The 18431-nt window shown below is 47.6% G+C and overlaps 1 protein-coding gene across 2 annotated transcripts; it reads right to left on the bottom strand.

The window, feature by feature from the left end:
• Positions 1-4245: 4245 nt before the first annotated feature.
• On the bottom strand, positions 4246-17508 carry sall2 (spalt-like transcription factor 2). Of its 2 annotated transcripts, none has more exons than XM_023832573.2 (3): positions 17474-17508; positions 6613-10157; positions 4246-5830 (listed from the first exon to the last, which is right to left on the bottom strand). In XM_023832573.2, exons 1-3 carry the CDS (start codon positions 17490-17492, stop codon positions 5492-5494), a joined length of 3903 nt encoding a protein of 1300 aa, XP_023688341.1. In that variant the 5' UTR covers positions 17493-17508; the 3' UTR covers positions 4246-5491. The 2 variants fall into 2 exon arrangements, with proteins under 2 accessions (XP_023688341.1, XP_023688340.1); XM_023832572.2 differs by lacking the exon at positions 17474-17508 and adding an exon at positions 12913-16722.
• Positions 17509-18431: the final 923 nt, after the last annotated feature.

Below are 18431 nucleotides of genomic sequence, written 5' to 3'. Positions count from 1 at the left end.
CATTCATTTTCTGTCTAAGGGCATAAAGTATACACGAAAGCAAACCAACAGCACCACCTAGTGGGGTGAAAAAATACAGCACATGGTTCATGAGGTGCCATTTTGTTCCTCACTAAGGAAAACGTATCATTGGCATTCGCCTCACCAGTATGTGTATAGCTGCCAATAGCTGTGTCTAGTCTGTGGCATTGTGTGCCATTATTTCTGTGTTTGATTCTTCAGTCAACTTCTAGGTTAAGTCTGATTTTTGATTGTTAACCCTTTTAGCTTATTGGCAACTCTGAGGCAGTTTTCCTATTCATCTGTTTATTTTTCTCCCCTTACTGATTTTGCAGTGCAGGGTTCCAGCCAGTCTAGAGCCTCCCCATGGGGGCAAAGGGCACATGCTGGGGCTTATTCTTTTTGAAATGCCCCTTCATGACAGAACACACAAGCTGCTATGTGCATGGGGCTATTCAAAGACACTGATCCATCTAAGCAACACATCTTGTGTACTGTGGGAGGGAACTGGAGAATATGGGGGTGTTTTTCTTTCCAGTGATTTTAAATAATTGCTTATTTAAATGGCTCTGAAGTGGTGTGGAAACTCTCTGCAAACACACAGCATAACACAAAAGAACTCTTTAGGTGGGATCCCAGCACATCGTAAGACATTTGAATGCACACACATTTTCACCCACATAATAATACACTAAGAACAGCATAGACAGCCTATCAGAACTTGCCTCTTTTTGGATGGATGGAGGAGTGTCATTGCATCACAAGTAATGATATGCAAGTTGACTCCTGGGTGGAGTATAATGAAAATTAAATATTGCCAAATGGCAGGGGCTGTGCATGTACAGTTTTGTTTAATCAATAAAGTTTTTTTGTTACAAATTGCAAAATAAATGTTTTTGTTGTGTATCTATGTGTAATGAAAACATAACAATTACAACATTAAGAAAATTGCCACAAAAAGTATACACTGAAGTTTTACACTTGAACAGTTTTGTAGATACTCTAAATGGACAAAAGAAATGGGACACATCTCTTAATCATTGAATTTAGGTGTATAAAATAAAACATCTAGCCATGTAGTCAGGTTTGCAAACTTTTGTGAAAGAATGGGTCATTCTGAAGAGCTTGTTGAATTCAAGCGTGGTGCTGTCATAGGATGCCACCTTTGCAATAAGTCAGTTTGTGAAATTTCTTCCCTGCTAGATATTCCATGGTCAACTGTAAGTGGTATTTGGAGAAGGTTGGGAACAACAGAGGTGGACCACGTAAAGTAAGAGAGCAGGGTCACCAAGTGCTGAGGCTATAGTGCGTAAAAGTCGCCAATGCTCTGTTGACTCATTAACTGCAGAGTTCCAATCTTCCTCAGGCACTCACTCCAGCACAAACACTGTGCAACGGGAGGTTCATGGAATGGGCTTCCATGGCCGAGCAGCTGCATCACCATGCCACACATCACCATGCGCAATGCCAAGCGTTAAATGGAGTGATGTAAAGCACGACACCGCTATAGATGGGAGCACTGGGAAACGTGTCGTGTGGAGTGATGAATCACACCTCTCTGTCTGGCAGTCTGATGGAGTCTGGGTTTGGCGGATGCCAGGAGAACTTTACCCGCTTGACTTCATTGTGCCAACTGTAAAGTTTGGTGGAGGAGGGATAATGGTATGGGTTTGTTTTTCAGAGGTTGGGCCCTTAGGTCCAGCGAAGGGAACTCTTAATGCTTCAGCATACCAAGACATTTTGGACAATTCTATGTTTCCAACATTGTAGGAACAGTTTGGGGAAGGCCCTGTTCTGTTCCAGCATGACTGTACCCCAATGCACAAAGTATGGTCCATATAGACATGGTTGGGTGAGTTTGTTGTGGAAGAACTTGGCTGGCCCACACAAAGCCTTGACATCAACCCCATGAAACACGTTTGGAATGAACTAGAATCGAGTTTGCATGCCAGGCCTTCACATCCAGCATCAGTCCCTGGCCTCACACTTCTGGATGAATGGGCAAAAACCACAGACACACTCCAAAATTTTGTGGAAAGCCATCCCAGAAGAGCGGCAGCTGTTACAGCTGCAAAAGGGGGATACATTTCATATTGATGCCTATGGATTTAGAAGGGGATGTCATAGAAGTTTCTGTAGGTGTAATGGCCAGGTGTCCCAATACTTTTTTCCATATGGTGTGTTAGAAGATCACTTCATTACTAGAAGCTGCAGTACCAAATGCCTCCACCATGTGTCACTCAGGTCAACCTTTGTTTTTTGACACTGAGGATGTCTACAGAAGTCGGGGTGGCGATGGTTGCAACCTAAAGATGACGGACACTATAGACTTGAAAATGGCAGCAGTCACTGTAAGCGTTCTGCAGTTTCTCAGAGCGCCACATGGGGGAGACAAATTTATCAGAATATGAGTGCTCTTTGACCGGGAGTATTTAAGGCTTGATATATGCATGCTATTAAATTCATTAATATCAAAATCTACAAGCCAGTGTGCACCAAAAAAATATATCGACAGAGAAGTGCTTTGGGAAAGAATCTAGTAGGTATGAATATCCCCACAGTACTCCTCTGAGTGACTAGCTTAATGACTGACAGACTGACTCACAGAGACCGTGCACCGGTCTGAAGAGACTGGCCAGTGAATGACAGGTCTGCCGATGGTCTAGTTTAAATACACCAAGGTACCAGTACACTTCTTCCCTGCATTGTTTTTTTTTCCGCTATCCACTATGGGGCCGACAAGGGAGACCGCTAACCAAAGAACCGTCCAACCATATCTGTCAGAAAAACATGATTTCAATGTTTACCTTTTCTAAGGAATGTGAGACTTTGAAGCAAAAGACGAGCATTAAAGTATATCTCACATCCAAAAATCGGGCAAAATTTCAGTTGCTGTGCCTTTGCTAGCTCATGTGTTGGCCGGCTCAGATTTCTAGTTTAAAACGTGCACATATTTCAGCGCTGCGAGTCTGCAGTGCTAAGTGCGCTACGCTACATGCCCCCTCAGTTCATGTCAGTCGCTGTCTATGTTCTGACAGAGCCCACGTGGGGAGATTCTCAATTGGAGCGCAGTCGATCCAGCTCCACACATTAGACACCCCCACCACCGCTCAGGCCAACCCCCACCCAAGAAATAAGAACCTATAACACTCCCTCACTGTTCAGAGCAGAATGCCTCTCCCTGCTTCTAGCCGTTGTCATGGTTGTGTAGATTAGGAGCTGCTTTTTTTTTTGGGGGGGGGGGGGGACAGCTGGCCAGGCTCTTTCCCTATCCCCCACCCCCCCCCCCTCCTCTATCTCGCTCTGACTCACAGGCACACAGAAGGAGAGAGCCATTTAATTGTGTTGAAAGAGAGGGGGGATTAGGGACACTGCATGAGAGGTGATCTGAGAGAGGGAAGGAGGAACGGGGGAGGGGGGGGGGGGAGTCAGAGAGCTAGGCCAAAGACACACTATCTCACGCTCACTCACAGGGAGACGCAGGGTGAACACAGGCAGGCACAGGCTCCCTGACTCAGACAGTGCAGTCCTTTCAGAAACGGAGGGATTATCACCCGGTCCGGCTCTTCTAACCATGTGCTGAGGTCTGTCTGACCACATCCTGAACACTGAGGTTCAGGAGCGACACAGACCGCGGCAAAACTAAATGAATCTAAGAGTCACCATATTAAATCGGACGTGGAACTATGCCAGGCCAAGCTGACACTGTGGGTTCAAAGATACAAAGGCGGGACAGGAAGCCGAGAAAGACCAATTACAAAATATGTAGCAGCTACAACATTCTAATTAGAAAGGCGGCTTACAATGCCAGAGCAGGAGGAATCCATCCACCTTCCGCAGGGGGCCTTGGAGCACATCCCAGGCTGCGAAGGGCACCGGGCCACAGCCCACCCTGGCCGGGATGCCGCTCCACTGAAGGGCAAGCGCACAGAGTTTGGGGACAAGCATTAGCCTAATTGCATGTCTTTGGGCTGTGGGAGGGAAGAGGTGTGGAAGAGAACAGGCTGGCGACATGGACAGAGAGTGCGAGCTCTCAGAGAAATGTAAGGTGACAGTGTGGCCCACTGAGCCACTGTGCTGCTCCGAAATGTGACATGCATTTCTGAATTTTTTAGTAAAACATATATATATGCATACACACACACACATACACAGTATGTATATATATATATATGAATTATTCATGTTCACATAATAAGCATATAATAAGCAACACTTGTCTAGAAAACCACCCTTTGACGACTGTGAATATTACTGTTTTATTCTTCTTCTTGATGAACATTAAACATACCTTGATAATACAAGTCACAGGATGGAAAATATGTCTGAGTTTTTTTTTTAACAAACAAAAAAAAAAATAGCGTTTGAGGGAAGCTAAAACACAGGGAAACAACGTCACTACGGAACGAACCGGGAAAACCGCACAAGGACAAGACACAGGAAGTCGCAGGCAAAGACAATATGTGGACAACGTCGCCTTTGTTGCTCCACCACTAAACTGTCCCTCGCTCGTCCGTTTTTCACACAGGCGCGTCAGGCGTCAGGAAAAGAGCCCAGACCGCTCCCCATGGCCGCCACGGTCAGAACCGCGGTGACGCCTCAGGTCCGGAATGTGAGCCAGAGTCCGTAACAGCAGGACCGGATGTGACCTCCATAAACTCAGCCAGATAGACAGACAGCCGGCAGACTCAAACCGCTGTGCCTGGGATACTGAACAAGAAACCATCGACACCTCAATGGGAGACCACTCACATCGTTATAGACACCAGTCATGTTGCTGGGTTGTCCGGCAAAGGAAATAAACACAACACAATGTCAATATAACAGCCCGACGTTATACGTGAGGAAACATTGGCCCTGGTCATATTTACACATTACAATGACCACAATTTTTCAAAGCACAGCGAGAGGCACCTTACCTAGTAGCTATTCATGTTTTGCTGCTTGATTTTATGCAAAGTGACTGTTTACCCATTAAATACAACTGGGGGTTTAACCGGAGCACTTAGGGTTAAGCGTCCCGCTCCAGATTTAACCACAAAGTTCCCCTGGGAACCCGGGCCTGGAAATATCAGGATAAAAGCCTTTCTCTGTAAGGTCGGTGTGGTTTGGACCGCTTCGTATTGTTTTCAAACAGATCCCTTTTTTTAATCCCCTGATTATAGAACGAAGTGTCAGGAACCCAGTAAAGGTCTAAGTAATCTAAGAGTCTAAATTCATTTTGTCTCTAGTTGTGTAGTAATACTTCATCATGAATTGCGTCGCCTGATCCCTGCTCTTCCCTTGCTCTGCTGTGTCTTCCGCCTCTTTCATCATTCTTTTCTCCAAAATGATTCAACAACCATGCTGATCAATTCACTATGTAATAAAACTAGCTTGTCGGTTTACTTAGACAGCACCTAACTATTGGACCAACTAGTCCAGTTAATAGAAACAAAAATCAATGAAAATAACATCAAATTTCTCGAATGCAGAGTCTTTTCCAGGGGCATCACATCCCCTCAGGCTCAGTCCCTCTAACCGACTCGTTCCTGTTCTCCTCTGAGACAATCTGCAAATCCTCCCGAGATTTAGGCTTGTTGGGCGACTCGGCCAATCGTGGCATCTCGGCATCTTCTCCTTGACTCCCATTGGCTGGGCCTGGAGCTGTTTCCTCTTTCGGGTCGCCGGTATTGGTCAGGAAGGCTTGGTATTGGTTCCAGAAGCTCACGGGACTGCCGGTGGTGGGGGTGAGCGTGGGGGCAGCAGAGGCTGAGCTGGCCACACGAGGAGGGCGAGGGGCTGCCTGGCGGGGTGTCTTCACCACCCCCCCATGGTGCTTCATGTGGCCCTGAAAACAAACGTTTGACCATTAAAACCGCATGGTTTCACATGCAGATGCTTGACTCAAGTTGTATCGTGACAATGTCGTTACAGCAACGGCACAAACAACATTAAGAATCATACAAAATGTTGGAAGGTAGTTTTCAAAAGGTAGCATTAGCTTAGATAGCCAGGCTTGTCCCTAACAGGATAGCAAGCACACCTTCATGTCAGTTATTCCATATCAAGAACTCCTGGTCAATGGGTGTTTCTCAATAAGCGTACTTGGCTGTACTTGTGTTCTCACGGTTTTATGTCATCTTCCATTGCCGAAGGCCAGTTCCAATACTAAGAACAGTAGTACAGAGGATGGTACAAATCCCCAAATATCAAGGATACATCCTCACCAAATCCCATGACTCACTGCGCCCCTAGTTCATACTTGGGGGGCAATTTAGCAGTACCAGTCTTACCAAGACCACAACTATGATCTTTGCCTTCTTGATATTGAGAAACACCCAATGTTTCTCTTGTGACTACGTTCAGTTTATCTGAAGCTTTTATCCAAAGCAACAGGAAGGACTATACTCTGTGTAGGAGCCAGGACTGCTGCATTATTAGGACAACGCTCTATGTCCTTAACTACAGCAGCAGATGGTTCTTGAACCCTGGACCCTCAGATTAAACATCTGATGTGCTACCAACTGAGCTATTGCAGGGTTAGGGTTAGGTTTAGGGTTAGGGTTAGGGTTCTGCCCAGCCAGCGCTACGCTCCGGAATATTCCGGGTAGGCTGCTCCCCAGACCTTACCTTCAGCCCGCTACGGCTTGCGTACTCCTTGCCGCATTCGGAGCAGCAGTAGGTCTTCTTCTCAGGTGGCCGCGGCGCAGAGGGTGGGGTGATTTGGACGTCAGGCCCCACGGCCTTGAATCTCCCCCCGTCATCCCTGGGGGGTGAGTTGAGAATGATACCCTCCCTGGCTTCCTTCCTGGAGGGGGCAGGCGGTGCCAGGACGCCCTGAGATTTGGGGAGTCCCACGCACACTGCGTCCGTGGGTGGAGCCTCCGGTTCGGGCACCAGCCCTTTGTCACCCTTTAGCACTGGGGTCCCACTGAGGGTAAGTTCCAGAGGAGGTTCCACCGCTGGCTCCGGTGGATCAGCATTTGGAGCTGCAGCAGGACCAAGGAGGGGCGGATGTGGGGAGGCTCGGATCTCAGCACATGATTTGGGCTCACTGCCGGTAGTGTCCATGGCGTCTGGTGATGGGCCGGGAGGAGGGCTGCGGCTGCTGGGAAGGATTGGCAGAGTGACAATGGGGCCTGGGGTGTCAAGGGGATCCTCCTGTTTAGACTTGGTGCCCCTGGGGGGCGTGGCCTCGCTTCCTTCATTATGCTTCTGCAGGACGGTCTTAGCAGGAGAGCTGGGCGCAGGACTGGAGCGACCCGTCGGGGTGGGAGCAATGCTGGGTTTTAGATCTGCCTGGGAGTCCTCACTAGAGGGCACTCTGGAGCTGGAGACAGGCACACTGGCAGACAGCACTGGGGGTTCAGAGCTGCCCAGTGGAACAGGGTCAGCGGATGGGTTAAGGGTGGGGTCGGGACTCAGGTCGGCTGGGGGGACTAGATCAGGGCTGGAGGACCCAGAAGGGCTGTGGTTTGATCCCTCAGCAGAGAGCGGGGCGATGTTGACAGACAAAGGTGTGACACCACCCCCCAAGAAGGGGTTCGAACCAATACACTGACTGCTGGTGGCAATGGGTCCTGAACCAAGTAGCTCACCAGCACCAACGCTAAAAAAACGGGACTCGGCCTGGGGGGAACCTTCAGGTGGTGGATCAACTCCCCCTGGTGGTAGCTGGCCTCCCAGGTGCATGCGGATGTGGTGCTGGAGCACCAGGGCGTTGGTGAACTTGCGCTGGCAGAGCGGGCAGGAGTTGTGTGCGCGGGCTGGGGGGCGGGCCCGGTGCGTGGCCTGGTGAGCACGCAGGTTGCCCTTGGTGGAGAAGGAGCGGCCACAGAGGCGGCAGGGGAAGGGGCGCTCACCCAGGTGGGTGGCCTGATGCAGCCTGAGAGCCCGAGGGCAGCTCAGCACCCGTAGGCATGTGCCGCACTGATTAGGCGCCAGGTTGGGTGGGCCAGCACCCACCACGCCCAGGCCACCCACCCCAGTGCCGCCACCTACACCCAGAGCTGCCATCATCTCCCTGCTGAAGCTGGATGCCGTGGTGACGGTGAGGCCACTGCTGAAGCCAGTGCCAGTGGTGGTGCTATTCGGCACAGCCTCACTGGAGCCTGAGGCCTGGGATTCCTCCGGAAGCTTTTGTGGCTCCTTTTCTAGCTTCTCCACGAGCTTCTGCAGCTTGGAGGTGTCAGAGGAAGAAGAGGCAGAGGGGGAGGAGGAGGTCTGGGCCTTGGGGTAGGGGGAGAAGGGAAAAGTGAGCTGGGGGTGCGGCCCGGAGATGTGGGACCCGGGTGGGGGTGGGCCGGTGGGGCGGAGCAGGGCCAAGCCAGGGTGGTGATGCTGGGAGGGGGCGCTGGGGAAGAGCAGCTTCGGGAGGTGGGCCAGCTGGGAGTAGGCGGAGTGGGGCAGCATAGCGGGGTGCGGGGGCGTGTTCTCATCGAAGCGCTTGGCTCCTTTGTACAAGCTGGCAATGGATGCCAGGGGACTCGAGGAGGATGAAGATATGGTTGAGGAGGAGGAGGAGGAGGCGGAGGAGGAAGGAGGGCCTGAACCGGAGGAAACAGCGGCGGCCGCCGCTGCTGCAGCTGCTGCACGGTTGAGCTGCAGCAGGGAGTGAGCTGTGGAGAGCAGAGCCAGGTCCACACTGGGCGGCAGGGGGAGCGTGGCTGGGGGTGGGCGGGCCCCGGGGGTGGAGCCTAGTGAGAAGCCAGCAACCGGTGTGCCACCCTCGGAGCCCTCCCCGAACACGTCGTCCTCACTGCGGCGCTTCCTGCGCTTCTGTGCCACGCTGGGAACAGCAGGCAGGATGCTGGGGGCTGTCTGGGTCTGGTCAGAACCCGCCCCGAACAGAGAGGGCGGCAGCAGGGAGAGGGAGAGCTCGGGATTCTGCTCGCGGTGCCGCAGGAAGTGGACCTTGAGGTTGCCGCGTGTGGTGAAGCGACTGAGGCACACGGGGCACTGGTAGGGCCGCTCGCCAGTGTGCGAGCGCAGGTGGATCTGCAGGGACGAGTCACTACTGAAGAGCTTGCCGCAGAATCGGCAGGCGTGGGACAGGCGCCCGAGCGAGGAGCCCGCAGGGCCCCCGGACCCTGACTGCTGGGGCTCTTGGGAGGGGCCTGGCAGCGAGGTGGAGGCCGGCAGGGGTGGGGTAAAGAAGGGCAGGCCGCTTGCACTGGCGGAGGTGGTGTTGGGCGACTTCTCATGCAGGTACCGCGGGGGCATCCCCAGGGCCAGTGAGAGGGGGTAGTGGGAGGCTGACGTGGTGGCCGTGGAGCTCGAGGAGGAGGAGGAGATCGACGAGGACAAGGCGGAGGATGATGAAGAGGATGCCCGGGTGATGTTTCCAGGATAAGCGCGGACAGCGGCGCCACCCACCGCTTCGTACTGTGGCTTCAGCGGGCGCAGGACATGTGACATAGGGTGGGGGGCCTTGGCCTTGGACACAGATTGGGGCAAAAGGGAGGGAAAGCAGGCTAGGAGGGGAGGCGCAGAGGGCTGTGTGGGTAAGGGCAGGGGAGGCCCGGAAGCGCCATCGCTAGCTTCCAAACAGAGCTGGGGCAGCGGCGGTGAGTCCAGGCCACACGCCACGCCGCCCAGCTGCAGCACCTGCTTGCAGATCTCCTCGGTCATCTGCATCTGGTAGATCTGCCTCTGCTGCAGCACCCGCAGCTCCTCCAGGATAACAGCGATGCTCAGGTGGGGACGAGGTGGCTCGCCTGGGCTGGGGGCGGGCGTCACCGGACTGGGGGGGCCCTCGGGCACCGGGCTGGGGCTGCCTGGATGAGGGGGGACACAGGAGGAGGAGGAGGACGAGGAGGAGGTGGTGGTGGTTGCAGAAACCCCCATCTTCGGGGAGGCCATGAGGGAACGGGCCTGGCTTTGGGAAGAGGAGGCCGGGCTGGAGGAGTGCTGGGTCGGGGAGCGGGCCTGCGAGGACAGTGAGGGATAGGGGATGTCCGGGGAGTGGGAGGAGGGACCGTCTGACAGGGAGGCGGGGTGTGGGGCCGGCTGGTTGGGAGAGCGGGAGGCAGGGAAGCTCTCAGTGGGGAGGGAAGGATTGTGGAGGCCCCCAGGGGAGGGGCAGGGCGCTAGGGGAGGCTGGCTGTCGAGCAGTGGAGAGGAGGCAGAGTCTGCCGTTAGAAAGGCAGACAGAGACTTGACGGCCACCTGCTCATCTGAGGAAACAGGAACGAGAGACAGAACAGATACCTTGGTTACGTCAAGCTTGTTTCCAAGAATCGTAGGCTTCATGCATTTCAAAAATGGCTTATCGACTAATGAAAGCACTTCTACATTGATTCTATCCATAACAAAAGACTGAAAAGATTCTCCCAGTCAAGCTGCCTTCTCTGAAGATGTCTGGCACACATCACACAAATTGTTGGACTTGTCTTGAAATGCTGAGTACTGCAGGGACTGTGAAATATGTTGTGCGCCTTCTACTCAAGAAGCCGAAATGTTTCTGCTCCCCTTTCCATACACTCCATAGCAGGGGGTCTCGGCGTTTGGATCAAGGGGCCACATCAGATTTTTCACGGAGATCCAGAACAATGTCCAATAACAAAACTGCATTTCATGAACTTAAATGAATTAATAAATTTAAGTATAGACATCAGTATATGGGTACTGTATTATCTCTGTATGCATCTTCAAGTTAATCTGTGACCAGGTAAAGAAGTCCATTATTTATTCTATTAAAACCTGCACTCACCTGCCCAGATCCCTGATCCAGCTGTTGTTATAGCATGGTATATAATGGTATATAATGGTATATAATGGTATACTCCACCTCCAATATGCTTTGCTTTTTTATATTCTTAGCTGGCTCTTCATCTCCACAGTCTTTATCTCTTTATCCCTCTCTATCTCATCATCCATCCAACCCAAAACAGCCACCCCCCCCAACACACACACACACCATCTCTCTTTCCACCAACGCTAACAGCCAACCTTGCTGCCACGGCAACACATTGCAAAGGACAATGGACATCACCACGGCAACCTCTAACCCCTCTTAACCCACCCCCTATTCCATTGGTTGAGTCTTTCATCTCTCTATCCACCCTTCCCCCCTGACCCCACAGGGTCAGAGGTCACTTCTCATTTAGGGGTCTTGGCCGCTGTCCAGTCGCTGTGATTGGCTAACAGACTTGACCCGTGGAGTGCCGGGGGTCACATTCTTTCAGAGTCCTCCGCAGAGAGAGGGAGCGGCGAGCAAAAGAAAACACGGCAAGCGGATGACAGACAAGGCGCGGGAAGGAGAAGCGCGGCCCCGAGAAGCTGAGAACTGTAGTCAACGGCTCACCGAAAGCACGCGGGACACCTGTGCTAACCAGTCCACACCCGCACGCGCGGCGAATTGCACGCCACGCACGGGCAAACGCACACCCGCACGCCCCAGCTCAGGAAATGGTGTAAAGGCCATGCACGAGCGTCTCTGTGAGCGGCGACCGTGCAGCTCTACACCTGCTCACAGTGATGGGGACCCCCCCACACCCCCACACGCACACACACACACACACACACTCACGCACACACAGTGTTCATGGTCCTGGCGCTTGTTCACGGCTCACTGCTTAACCACAAAGGCCCGGAAGGACAATAGAACCTCATGCTGCTGCAGTTTCGGCAATTTCCCAGTACACCTCTCTGCTCCTTAACATTCCTCCATCTCTTTGTCACACTACCTTCCTGTCTCTCTCTCTCTCTCTACTCACTCCATGTCACTCTTCGCTCTCAACAACCCAGCATTTTTTTTTTGTCCCTGATACCCATACACGTTTACTGAATCTTCAGCAGTCTCTCTCTCTCTCTCTCTCTCTGTCTCTCTCTCTCCCTCCTAACTGGGTGGTCTGTTCTCTCCTGGTCTGGCAATATGAGCACACTCACTGAATGGATATCAGAATGTAGGAGAAAAAGCAAGTGATAGAGAGGAAAGCAGGGGTAACATGGAGAAAAGTAAAAAGTTGAAGGCAGAAAGAAAAGGAGAAAAGAGAGATTAATCCCCCTTTACCGCCCCCCCCCCAAAAAAAAAAACTAATGAAAAAGATCAGAAGTCAGGGAAAGCCGTAAAACTCCTATTAAACTGACACTCACCTACCCACCAGCACACATTATAAAACGTGGAATGCAGCTTTAAATGGATTCGCGTCTTTACTACTACCTTTCGCGTATTCCAGGCAATAACGGAGCGTTTCTAAGTCAAGCAATGAACGCGACTGCAGCCGCAATCATTATATTTCGGGCTCCACGTCTTCGGGTCGTTACCTGCCTATAGCACGAGTACAAGACCAGATTCAAAATAAATATCCGTACAGCGCGGATTATAACCTCGTGATCCCGAACACCCATCGACTATTAATGACATGTTCACCTCCCCCCCCCCCAAAAAAAATACCTGTTTCCCTAAGATTTATTACACGTGACGTCCGAAAACCTATCATTCTTATAGTCGTCTGTTTTGCATAAACTGATATATTTATGCATGGATATACCGGGTCGCCCCTAACAATCGTTAATAAAAGTTGCTATAGCTGTTAATTCCCACACGTATTATATCGTGACTATGACAACTACTTCATACGTATTTTCTAAAGTTTGACGATTAAACAAATTATATTGCAAATAAAGCAAATGAACAAAAAAAACCTGTTTAAATTTAGTGTTTTATACTTAATAAACCTACGGATAATCATATCACGAACTACAAATATATGTATAATCAGCAAAAATTATTTTCTCAGCATTAAACATTACATAAACATCTGCATATAATCGTAATTAATGAACTGAACTTTGCTTGCAATGCGTTTAACAAATTTTTGCACAATATCATATTGAAATATCAATTTTTAGCCTATTGTTATTATTGCAGTAATATGAACATCAGAATATGGGAATACGCGAGCCGATAAAGGGGATTTTTCTCACCTTGCGTCAGTATCCGCGTGCTCCCGAGAACCGAGTTCACGAGCTGCTGGGGCCGTTTCTGTTTCCGGCGAGACATGATTCACGAGGCAGAGGGGGCATCAGCCAGCACAATACTTCACACGCTGCACCAACTCCAAATAGCGTCCCCAAAAAGTTTCTTTCCTATCACACTATGAACCCCCTATATCGCCAAAAAGTTTTTTTCGACTTTTAAAGCGAAGTTACAGTAATGGATCAGCACCATGTCCATTGTGATGAAGCTCAGGAGTAATAGAGCAGCTTTGCCATCGACATCTATTGCTGCCGTGCGAATTTGCGAGTGCGCGTGTGTATGTATGTGTGGCTGTTTTTCTCAACAAGTCCTCTCTTTCTCCCAACTTACCCACCATGCCCCCCCCACCCCCCAACACACACACATACACACACATACACACAGTCTTCTTGTCCTCTCTTAACATTTGCATTTAAATAGCGAGGAACAACATCTCTCTCACTTTTTGGATAATTAATTCCCCTCCCCCACACTCTCACGCCACCTAGCGCTTTTATGAGATGCCACGCCACTTATAAACCAATATTTAACGAGTTATACTACAGAGACCAGCACGGCCAATTGCCTTTCGTATTGTCTGTGTGTAGGTTCTTAAGGTTATCCACTAGCATAGTGCTTTATACGATATATTTTATGACTAAGCGCTTGAACCGGCTACCTGTAGCTAAACCCAAACATCAAAAGTCAATGATCATATAAAATAGCCTGCAAAACAAATGCGCTGATAGTTTGATTGATCTTATAATTTAATAAAGCAATATAAAGTCTAGACATTTTATTATACTTAAAAAAAATCTTCAGAATTTCTCCTTAGCTGTCTTTGCAGCCTTTGTTCCCTACTCATGTATGCTGTTAACAAATAATCTTTTAATGGTTTCCGCATGAACGGCATGTATCATTTTGATATTGGCAACAATTAAATGATTATGATATGTGCTATATATATCTATTGCGGATTATTATAAGGGCATTTTTTTTTTACTATGTAATATATTGTATAATGGGTAAAAACAATCTGGCCAGTGATCTTGGGTTCAGAACTTCAGGAAGATGAAGGGGCTATGTCACAGAAAGAAGGCGTTTCCAATCTGTCTGTGAATATGGGCAGCGATCTATGTAGACCAGGCAATGTGAGAGCGCGCCTGTTCGTGGTCCCTCCTCTCTTCACTTGCGTACTTTTGCCCGAGCTCTATTTAAAAGCTAGTGAATGGATAAGAATTCGTAACAATGGCGGTCAGGACACACTCGGGTGAGCATATCTCTCGGAGCCTCAAGGGATACACTGTGCTACTGACATGCTGTACAATGGCCCCTTTTCAATCCCAGGACCTACTGCCATACCACGTGGAAGTGGAATAAGAGACATACAGAGGGGCAAAGAAGTCTGTACTTTTTAAGTCGTAGTTTATGCACCCTTACACCGGAGGGCACAACGACCCACAAACCTCTAGCAAAGTAGTACGGGAGAATTTATAGAAAATTATATATAAATATAAACTATTATTAATACCGAATGTGTGGACTTACTAGTGTTTGTTTAATATTAAAAATGCACGTATTTCAACTGAAATATATTATTAAACACTGCTATGTGTCATGATACGAGAGAAAATAATAATAAATACACCCGATGTCTTTCAAAAATGGGGTTAGTGTATAACTTCACGAGTAAGACCGGAACACTACAGTATGTTCCACTTACTACCGCAAGAGGGAGCGGATAGTTGCAAGCTGAAATTTAAAGTCGTTATTGCGACCATTTTAACGGCTGCACTTACCTAAAAGCAAACTTGCTAATTAATTAATTAATTAATTAATTAATCTGGGTCATTTACACGAAATGGACCAATCTCTACAACAGATATGTTCACCGGCATACATAAAAACGGGGCAGGACAGGGTCCCCTAATGGCGCCGTTTGCGGTGAGGTGTTTCAACATTGCAATAACACGAGGGACACTGAAAGGCTGGAAAAAAAGAATTCAACACCAACAATATTTTATCCAATGTCTTACTAGTTAAAATTATTCATAAATATAACAAGCTTTTAGTTGAGTCTTGGTCATTCTTTTACTCATATTATTTACTCTTAAACGGTTTAAACGCCTCTGAACACTTCAAAATACAAAAAAAAAGAAAATGGATAATTTAGATAACAATAACCGTCAATAATATATCATTTAAAATGTAATTGATTATTGCTGAAGAGTCAGTAGTTCTTGATATTACCCTTCTTCCAGCCAAAACTGATCATCCATCCATCCATCTGTTTTTGGTTTTGCATTGGACTGTCTCATGAAAAATAAAATAAAATAAATGAAGAAATAAAACACCTGAATGATATATGGCTTGATTTTTTTAGTTGCTTTGATTGTGAAGGTTATTTTTTATGAAATAGTAATCGTGGCTTTGATATTTTCTACTTGCCTAGCAGTATCTGAGGAAACTGGGAGAAACTTGGACAGTTCGTGTCCCAAGACGTGGTGAAACGGCGCAGGATGTATTTACACAGCAAGCACATAATACGGCCGTGCAATAAAGTGATTGAGATCAGTTGCCCTGGGCTACCACAGCAGGGCGATCCGGAAATGTGGACCTGCCCTCTTTGGGCCGCAAACCATGTCCGACACCCTCCTCACGCTGTTGTAGTAATGCAACTTTGAATCTCTGTTCCTGGTTTCAACTCTCATTTATCTCCTGCTTTTTATTTTATTTACCTTTAGGTGCTTAGATTGCTTGTGTGTTTGGGGTCAATTTTTTGTTTAACAGAAATGGGTGATCAGATGATTCAAATGGTAAAATACTATTAACTTTGGTAGGGAATTTAAAGCAGAAAAGGAATATTTAATGAGCACAAAGGTAACAAAATGACATTCCAATTGAGCGTTCGTTGAGCAAATGTAAATTACTGTGGTTCGTGACACCGCAGTCCATAACAGAAGCAGGTAGGTTAGATAATTCTACCACTAGTTCATTGTTCGCTGACGCCATTAAAGTAATGGATGGTTATGTTAATGACCAAAGTGATCGTTCTTTTTCTTTATGAGGATTTTAGCAGACCAAAATTTGTACACAATTGCTTTTTCTTACCTACCCTATATGGAAATATTTATATCCAGTTCATTACAAAGAGCAGAAATTTTTAATGCATATTACAATGAATCGTTCAGTAAAAGCAAAAATCACATATTTGGCTGCATAGCCTACTGACTGTTCCTTTGATACTTTATGGAGTAACACATTTATGGATGAATATAACAACTGTCGTACTGAGGGTAGTTTAAGCTGAACGTTGACAGATATGCATAAGGGCAATTTTCTTTTTTTGGAAGTTTCCCATCTGAATGTATTTAAAATTCCTTCACTGCCATCGCAGTTATTTATCATAATCATCGATATACGCTAAATTTCTTATAGATAGGCATCGCTTGTTCGTAGTAACTCCGATTTTTTTTTTTTAAACAAATGACAATTTATTAAAATAAACACAAATGAAATACATCAAGTCAGCCTGTATGTCAAAATAAAACTAGCGTTGTTATCGGAGGTAAAATACCACGCATAATTTCACAAAAGGGTCGGCGAACTCCGCTCAATAACTTAGACCGCTCCTCTACTGTACACGCTACCTGTTGCATCCCGCTCCCCTCTATGATAATATGAAGTTATGATTAATAAATTTTTATGACCGTAATATATCGTAAGTTTCTTTGCTATTATTGATCGGCCACGACAAAGTCAAATGGGATAACGTAAATTACTCACCCAAAATCGCTGCTCTTTGGAAATTGTTTAAAGACGATAAAATATTAGCTAGTATTCAGCCGGGATATCAACAATGCCATTTCCCGGCGTCTAGTTACTAAGGTGCGCAGTCGCCTTGCTGAGACAGTCCGCTCGGGACGCTGTTAAGGTATATTATTTGTAGCGTCGTCGTAAATGGGACTATTTAATATATATTTTTTCCCTCGTAACTACATTAGGGTATTGTTGTTTGTCGGAAACCCAGAAGAGGCGGGGAGGGTTGAGAGGTCTATGCGGTATCGAAAGAGAGAATTGGATTCCCGTCTTCCTGTCATCCTCCCTCCAACCCCTCCCACCCCCGTTTCTCTTTGTATTTAGAGAAAGCGGCCTGTGTGTCGGGCTCCCTTCTATGCGGCAGTGATGTCTGTCCGTCTGACCGTCTGTCCGCGCCTCCATCTCCACGGCTGATCACACAGCGCGCGTAATGTTGTGCATGAGAACTGTCACATAACATCACCAGCCGCCCGATCCATATTGTTCGGTAATGTAAAAAAAAAAAAAAAGTTTCTGTAGAGGGAATGCATTTTATTAGCTATGCAAGTATGACCCTGTGTCTGGTATTAGTTACTACACCGGGATGTCCCGTTTGTTGTTTATGTCACTTCCTCTGTAGTACAATGTCCGACCGTATGCTGTTCTGTCTCCCGCAGCGCGCTCTCTTCCCATAATAACCAAGCATTTACTCACAATCCATATACATCTTACCGTGTCCGAAGTGTGCCATGTTTTTTACAGTCTGAAGATTGTCTTCCGACACAAATTCAGCCTTAACTTAGCTAGACGTGTCTGGATCAGTGGGCTCCGATGGGGACACGGGGATCATGTAGTTTCTAAGCCTTTTATGAAAGCCAAAAGCAACGCGGCTCAGTTACAGGTACCCAAAGTTCATTTTGGATTTTCACAAATATGAATCAATTTACCAAAATCGATGCACTTAAATATTCAATGTAAATATTATTCGAAGTGTAATCAGACGTGTGGTACGTTTTGCTCTCAATTTATTACGTTATTTGGTTGAAAAGCTGCGAGCTCACCAGAAATAGGCCTAGCTGAATCGCTGATAAATTAATAACATTGGTATAATGGCGTGTTCCTTAATTATTTTAATCAATTATTATAAATGTCAACAATCTATTTTTAATCAGTTTCTACATTCAAATAGGGTGCGAGTATACATTGATTTTGTTATAATGAACTTATTACTAAAATGCTATCATAAAAAAGAAACCTGCAGATACCTAGTTTGTTTAAGCTCTGTTTAAGTTTATTTAAACCCTTCTCTCTTGACTTCGAGCTGACCGGGTCTCCGCATTCTGAGGTTTCGTATGGACAGCTCACCACCGCTTTCTGAGAGTGTTATGAGATAAAGGAGAGATCAGTAAGACCCGTTTGGCTTTTATTTTCCACTTGCTTGAACCGCTTTTCGATGTTTCCTTCGGGTGCTGGTAAAGTGAGCCAGCGGATGATGGTGCCGCGTTTCTCTCGATTGCAGTCCTTCTGAATGCCAGCTGCCTCCTGATGTCTGTCATTAGCGTTAAACCTATAGTCACGGAGAGCATCTTCTGAGGAAAACGATATTTTAAGCTGCCTTAGCTGCATAAACATGCCTTACATACGTGTCTTGGAACTGCGCAGATGCTGGGAGAGGTTGTCAAAGTTAGGA

Source organism: Paramormyrops kingsleyae, chromosome 4 (assembly GCF_048594095.1).
Source record: "Paramormyrops kingsleyae isolate MSU_618 chromosome 4, PKINGS_0.4, whole genome shotgun sequence".
In the NCBI taxonomy this organism is placed as follows: domain Eukaryota; kingdom Metazoa; phylum Chordata; class Actinopteri; order Osteoglossiformes; family Mormyridae; genus Paramormyrops; species Paramormyrops kingsleyae.
Note: the sequence above shows the minus strand (reverse complement) of the source record. Positions and strands in the feature narration are given on the sequence as shown.